The following is a 7,068-nucleotide window of genomic DNA, read 5'->3' on the forward strand; positions in this document are numbered from 1 at the left end:
AAAGAAAATGTCAAACTTGCAAATATTTTTAACTTTGTGACAAAAAAATTTGATTTTTGATTTATCTTACTCAAACAAACAAATCAAATTGTTTGTGAATTTCAAATGAGTGGAACTTAAATTAAAAAGAAGATTTATATCAAATTCAAGTTGAAATTACATGATTCGACTAATTTTAATATTTAAAAAAAAAATATATAAAAACATGGCGGTGGTGGTGACATAATATAAAGTGCTTCCTTTATATCCATTAGCCAATTATCAATTTTTTGTCATTGTAGTTCACTCACTTCACCCACCGGCATCGTATCGTATCATCGCGGAGGTTTTTATTTCCCCCAAATTCTTTTTCGTCTAACAAATTTTACCTTGCAGTCTCTCGAAACCCTAACCCTAATTCCTCAATTCACAACCTTCCTTTCACTCTTTCATTTCGCAGGTACTCTCTCTCATCCCTTCTTCTAAAACCCTAGAATACTCTCTATCTCTAAATCTCTATTAATTTTAGGGTTAATTAATTTGCTTGATTGAATGATTAATTAATTCAATTAACACCATCTATTGCCAGATAATGGGAGAACCAAAGGACGAAACTTACGAGGAAGAGCTTCTCGATTACGAGGAGGAAGAAGACAAAGCTCCCGATACCAACGGAGCTAAAGTCAACGGTGAAGCTACCAAGAAGTAAGTTGTTTCTTGTTTCATGCCACTGATTTTACTTATTACAAATTTCGAGTTTATTACATAGATAGATCCATGATGTTTCTTCTATGTAGTTAATGTATCTTTGTTCTTTTTTATGGTAGGGGCTATGTTGGAATTCACAGTTCAGGATTCAGAGACTTTCTTCTCAAACCAGAGCTTCTTCGGGCTATCGTCGATTCCGGATTTGAACATCCTTCTGAAGGCAAATTTTCCATCTTTATTTATATATATATTTATTAAGTTTAGCTGTACTTTTCTACAATTTTGGATACTTGAGAGTTGAGAAGTTTAAAATCTGTATTTCATGATTAATCAACTCTTATGATGATTCCTCTAGTATGGAGTAATTTGTTTCTTTCTAATATCCTTAAATTCTCATTGGAGGTTTTTGATAAATGTGGGATATGAAATTATTTTTTGAATTTGATTAAGTTACAACTTTTGATAAAATTTAAATTGTAATATTAACAGATGTGATTTGGGTTTGAAGATGGACTAAATTGTGAATTGTGAAATTTCTTAAAAGAATAGGGTAGCAGTGGAGGGATTTAATTTTAAAATTGGAGGACTGTAATCATTCAAAAATTTGTCGAAGGACCAAATTAGCACCTCACATATAGTGGATGGACTACAGGCCTGTTTGGATAAATAAGCTTATTTTCAGCTAATAGCATAAGCGCTTGTCTTGATAAGCACTTGCGTAACTATTTTTATAGCTAAAGATAAAATGATGTTAAATTGTTTTTGTATATGCTTTAAGTTGTTTTTATAGGCTATATTGGAGGACTTATGAAAATAAGTTGAAAGAAGCTTATGAAAATTGTCATAAGCTGTTTTCATAAATTCTCTCAAAGACTCAAACAGTCTCACAAAACTTATGCAACTAGATAAGCTCAGATAAGCCAATCCAAACAGGCCCTATGATTAAGTCTTGTTCACTCTCATTTTAGGCTCTGCAGATAATGTGATAGTTATTGTCTTCAAGCCTGTTTTTTTCATTCGTTCATTCCTTTATAATATTATGTTGAATTACTATGGTTTAATCTTCTAAATATTACCTTTTCGCTCCCTTTCCCCTTACTCCCTTTCTCTTTATTTTTTCCTTTGCGAAATTTTTGTATATAGGTGGCTTTTTAACTACACATCTTGCAAGCCCGACTGTTTTTTCATTCGTTTATTCCTTTATAATTTTTGTTTAATGTTATGTTGTATTTTCATATAAATGACAAGGTAACTAAAATCACTTTTTTTTTTTAACACTTAACAGGTAATACATCTATCACAATACTGTTCTGGAGAACTAACATGCTTTGGTAACGCTATCAAATTAAAAGCGTCAGAAATGGTTTATTTTACTTACCGTTGGTTCCTTCGGGCCTTTTTTCTTTGCTTCATCATCAGTGCAACATGAGTGCATACCTCAAGCAATCCTCGGAATGGATGTAATTTGTCAAGCTAAATCTGGAATGGGAAAGACCGCTGTCTTTGTTCTCTCGACTTTGCAGCAGATTGATCCTGTTCCAGGCCAAGTTTCTGCACTTGTTCTGTGTCACACAAGAGAACTAGCTTACCAGGTATTTATTGGGGCATTGGTTTAAGAAAGTTATGAAATTTGTTATGCTAGAATCTTCTGATTTAAGATATGCAACCTTTTCCTTTCAGATATGCCATGAGTTTGAGAGGTTTAGTACCTACTTACCCGATCTGAAGGTTGCTGTCTTTTATGGTGGGGTCAATATCAAAGTTCACAAGGATCTATTGAAAAATGAGTGCCCTCAAATTGTTGTTGGAACGCCTGGAAGAATACTAGCATTGGCTAGGGAGAAGAATCTTTCATTGAAGAATGTTCGTCATTTCGTTTTAGATGAGTGTGATAAGATGCTTGAATCACTGGGTATGTGCTGAATAGTCCTTCTGTTTAGTTTGAATATTACCACTGGTCTTCTCTTATTTTCCATGTGGTTTTTATTGTTCTTATGATGTTTTTTTTGCAGACATGAGGAAAGACGTTCAAGACATTTTCAAGTTGACTCCCCACGATAAGCAAGTTATGATGTTTTCAGCAACACTCAGCAAGGAAATCCGCCCAGTCTGCAAAAAATTTATGCAAGATGTAATTTCTCATGGCTAGTACTACTTGATTAGAAGTCTCTTTTTCATACTTCCCACATTCCCTGAGGTTTTTAGTTGTTTGAATGCTGTGGTTTCATCAATCTTTACTTCTGATAGGGTTTCTGTTTATGTACTGCTTTTCCTTTGTCCAATTTTACTTAACAACCTGCTGGTGAGTTGGAGTGGGGTTGGCACTGGATTGGAGTAGAAGATGTGGATGGGATTTTTAGTAATGCTCCTGACTGTGGGGTTATGTACTTTTGTCCGTCTCTTGTTGTTCATGCTGGGAGTTTGTTTTCTCTCTAATATTTGCTAGTGTTGGGTATGGGTTTTTTTCATTGTGTTGGGTGCACTTTTTCTTTGAAGAGGAGGGGTGTGTGTGGGTGGGTTGGTTGGGTTGAGATATTTTGGGTTTGTTCCTGTCATTTTTCTTTGGGTGCAAGTATCCAATGTCCGTGGCACTTGTCGGTGACAAAAAAGTTTCTGCAAGGAGACAAAACACGTGGACAAGAACTGTGGTTCAAGGGATCTGCATCCATCATTCATTTCGTTGTGGATTCCATTAGCTTGAGGACGGACCCTAACATGATTTACTGTCAAATTTGTTCCTTTCAGCCTATGGAAATTTATGTTGATGATGAAGCCAAGTTAACCCTTCATGGACTGGTGCAGGTAGGCCTTTTCAAGTTGTTTGCTTATATTTTTTTTTTTTAAATAAAACTTTCCCCTCTTAAAATGTCTTATCTGTATACCTTACCTTCTTGTCTGCCGTGACAGCACTACATCAAATTGAAAGAGGAAGAGAAAAACCGCAAGTTGAATGATCTTCTTGATGCCCTAGACTTCAACCAAGTTGTTATCTTTGTGAAAAGTGTTAGTAGAGCAGCTGAGCTGGACAGACTACTTATAGAGTGCAATTTTCCATCTATATGCATTCACTCTGGCATGTCCCAAGAAGAAAGGTTTGTTTTATGAGATGTCCGCAGATGCTGGGAATCATTTTCTTTCATGTTTTGCAATTCTATTGGACAATATTTTTTTTTGCTGTGTACTTTTTTCAAACATTTTTGGGGATTTTGTGTGGATGCCATGCCACTTAAATGTATTAACACTAATCTGTAGCTCACAATAATGGTGCCAAAAGGAGGTGTAGAATTTACCTCTTGTCTAAGCGTTTTCAGAGCTCGTTAATTGTATATATTTAAAAATGAAATAACATACTTGTGTGAGCTTTTTGAATATAAGGGTGTGTTTGGATTGAGGGTTTAGGAGGGGAAGGGAGGGGAGGGCTTAGTTTTCTTTTTTAAATTACATACATTATAAAATGATTTTTAGAAAATCGAATTAACGACATGATAAATAATCATATAATACTTCAAAAACACTTAATTTATTTTTAAAAAACATTTTACATTGTTCGTAATTTAAAAAATAAAAGTGAACCCTCCCCTCCCTTCCCCTTCCAAACCCTCAATCCAAACACACCCTAAGAGATTTATTCAATGCTATTATGACATTACTGAGGAATGATGGATGGCTTTCAATGTTCTAGTGCATTAGCAAAGACCACTTTTGATTTGAAAGAACAAATTTCAGATCTCTAATTTTTTTAACTTTGAATGACAAAGGAGGTTCAGGAAACAAATGCGGCTGTTGGTATCTATACCTTAATTGTCTATTGACAATTCTGTTGCAGTGGGTTTATTATATTGATTTGATGTTTTGTCATTGTCTCTTTTACCCCAGTTTTACTGTTATTCTATTAGAGTGAAGTGGTCGCGTGAACAATTGATATTTGTGTATAATCTTATTATTTTATTTGTAGGTTGAAGCGTTATAGAGGTTTCAAGGAGGGGCATACTAGGATTCTTGTAGCTACAGATTTGGTTGGTAGAGGGATTGACATTGAACGTGTCAATATTGTTATAAACTATGACATGCCTGATTCTGCAGACACTTACTTGCACAGGGTATAAATAAACATGATCTGTCCTTATTTTGATCTTTCATTTATTTACTTTCACTAAATTTTGGTTTAGGGTAGTCTGACTCTTTTGGAGGGATACTTTACAGGTTGGCCGAGCTGGAAGATTTGGAACCAAAGGCCTTGCAATTACATTTGTTTCATGTTCTTCTGATGTTGATGTTCTCAACAATGTAAGGGACTAACTTTGTTGTCATTATTTTGTTGTCCATTAGCATTTCTAATTATGTTTGTTGTGATTTGCAGGTTCAGTCAAGGTTCGAAATAGATATAAAGCAGCTTCCTGAGCAGATTGATACCTCTACCTACAGTAAGCACTTTTTCATTCATTGATATTAATTCCTGTATTGATTTGTTTGTAGGACGGAATTGGAATTATAAGTTAGGAATTTATTTTCAATTTTTCTTAGGTTTTTCTTTTTGTTAGTTCATTAATCTATTTATTTCATTTTGTATTCCATTCGATTTCTAATGGTCAATTATGTAATCCATTTGCTAATTTTGCACGATTGTTTTTTATCAATGCATTACAAAAGGCAAGATTTGTGCTTTCCTAAAATTTGGTTGAGTGTCTCTTTCTGCAAACCTAATTTTTATATTTATGATGTGAACTGGATTACTTGTAGCTTTTGTCTTTCCAAATACTCATTTTCTTAGCTGCACATTTTTATGTTTCATGATGTTAGGAAATACAATTTTTTTCTTTGTACTTGAGAGTTAGGAAATACTGCTAATTTTTCATGCTCTTCAAAATTTTACATTTTTTTTAATAAATAATTGAATAATATATTTAAACAGTTTAATTACACTTTTATGCCCTAAAAAATGTAGAACATATGTTTGTGGTTACCAAAAAAAATTTAACGAGAAAATCTGACCCGTGAGGCAAGAATATCCGAGGGACCAAGTTGCATAATTGGTTTGATGTGCTATTTTGTTAATTCTAGATATCTTCTGCATTCTAATATTAATCTCTTCTGACTTGGTTTCAACCATGTGCAGTGCCATCATAGTGGATATTGCTTTGGGGCAACACTTGGTCCGTTTGGATGGTATGAGTACCCTCATCTACTGGATTTGTGGCGGAGATTTTTTGGAAAAGGGCAGCTTTGATGATTTGACCATGCTGATGTCGGGCCTAGGCTACTTTTCCGTTGATCGGTGTTAAACATTCTGTATGATGGCTTATGTGTTGCCTTAGTTGTGTTGTACTTTGTTTTTACGATCATGTTTTGAGTTGGTATTTGACGGTGATGCTGTTGTTGAACTGGATACACACTCTTGTATACTTTAATAGGTTGAAACAGAATATCGTACCGGTTTTGTTGCTCATGTCTTTGGTGTTTTTACGGAGAGCAACTTTACCTTTTCCTCACATTTCTATCAAATCATTCATGATTTCGGATGGAAAAAACAGTTTGTTCTGAAGTGTACTTTTGGATAGCTCAAAATCTGTTTTTTTTCGGGAAGTTATTTTCAGATTGATTTTGCAGGTGGAGAAAGTTCCTTCCATGTCTATGCTACCAGTTCCTTTAGCTCATCGTTACACGGATTTCTAATAGTTTAATTCGTTATGTTCTTTTTGTGCTCAGTGTCTACATTTTAAAGGATTCTTCACTACAAAACGTGTATTTAAGGCCTTCATAGTTAAAATAAGAAGTCTTGCAAAAAAATTATATGCCCAAAATGCAGACTCCTTAATTTACATGTTTTATACTAAAACCTGTTATTAAGAGCAGGAACTATATTTGTGCTGTCCCACATATTGAAACTAAAGTTGATTGCATGATACAGCCAAGTAATTAAGGCCTTCACAAGAAGTTTTGCAAAAAAACCGTGCCTACTTGCCAAGGTCACTTGTACATGGAGAACGTTTTCACTGTTATACAATTTCTTCCAAAATAATGAAGTGTTAGGAATGTTTTATTTTCAACCACTATCATGTTATTTTATCTGAGATTTATTTTAAAGCTCGAGACCTTTTGAGTTTCTTTTGATTAAGTTAATGTGATGAATTCTGTTCATGTTTACGTCGGCAAATGAAAGCAAATTGTCTGAACAAAATTAAGATGAGCAAGATAATTAAGCGTAACTCTATCACCGCAATTTCTTCATGTTTTCAAAAAAATCAGAAAATAGAAGTTGTATGAAAATCTCCATCACTGCAAATTTCACTCCTTACACTCCTTTATTCAACAAGATAAAAATTTCGCCTCCGCAACAGCAACATCATCTACTGAAATCAACCACTTTGCCACCGGACACTC

At 34.3% G+C, this 7,068-nt stretch overlaps 1 protein-coding gene across 6 annotated transcripts; it reads left to right on the plus strand.

Moving 5' to 3' along the window:
* Positions 1 to 256: 256 nt before the first annotated feature.
* LOC146942501 (DEAD-box ATP-dependent RNA helicase 15-like) lies at positions 257 to 6,133 on the plus strand. Of its 6 annotated transcripts, none has more exons than XM_085756479.1 (12): positions 257 to 439; positions 569 to 684; positions 807 to 907; positions 2,107 to 2,279; positions 2,368 to 2,599; positions 2,700 to 2,818; positions 3,433 to 3,489; positions 3,595 to 3,779; positions 4,643 to 4,787; positions 4,891 to 4,974; positions 5,048 to 5,111; positions 5,804 to 6,133. In XM_085756479.1, the coding sequence occupies exons 2-12, from the start codon at positions 572 to 574 to the stop codon at positions 5,812 to 5,814; spliced, it is 1,284 nt and encodes a 427-aa protein (XP_085612605.1). In that variant the 5' UTR covers positions 257 to 439; positions 569 to 571; the 3' UTR covers positions 5,815 to 6,133. The 6 variants fall into 6 exon arrangements, with proteins under 6 accessions (XP_085612605.1, XP_085612606.1, XP_085612601.1 ...); XM_085756480.1 differs by having other exon boundaries at positions 257 to 325; XM_085756475.1 differs by lacking the exon at positions 5,804 to 6,133 and having other exon boundaries at positions 1,973 to 2,279; positions 5,048 to 5,149.
* The last annotated feature ends 935 nt before the right edge of the window (positions 6,134 to 7,068 follow it).

This window comes from Medicago sativa, chromosome 3 (genome assembly GCF_051527215.1).
Source record: "Medicago sativa cultivar Bolivia chromosome 3, Bolivia_mono, whole genome shotgun sequence".
NCBI lineage: Eukaryota > Viridiplantae > Streptophyta > Magnoliopsida > Fabales > Fabaceae > Medicago > Medicago sativa.

Bases quoted from the DNA above. Each gene is read 5' to 3' on its own strand.
- LOC146942501 (XM_085756477.1), top strand. From the start codon at position 572: ATGGGAGAACCAAAGGACGAAACTTACGAGGAAGAGCTTCTCGATTAC. The intron at 908-2,106 runs GCAAATTTTCCA...CTTCATCATCAG, and splicing joins ATTTGAACATCCTTCTGAAG to TGCAACATGAGTGCATACCT. The intron at 4,975-5,047 runs GTAAGGGACTAA...TGTGATTTGCAG, and splicing joins ATGTTGATGTTCTCAACAAT to GTTCAGTCAAGGTTCGAAAT.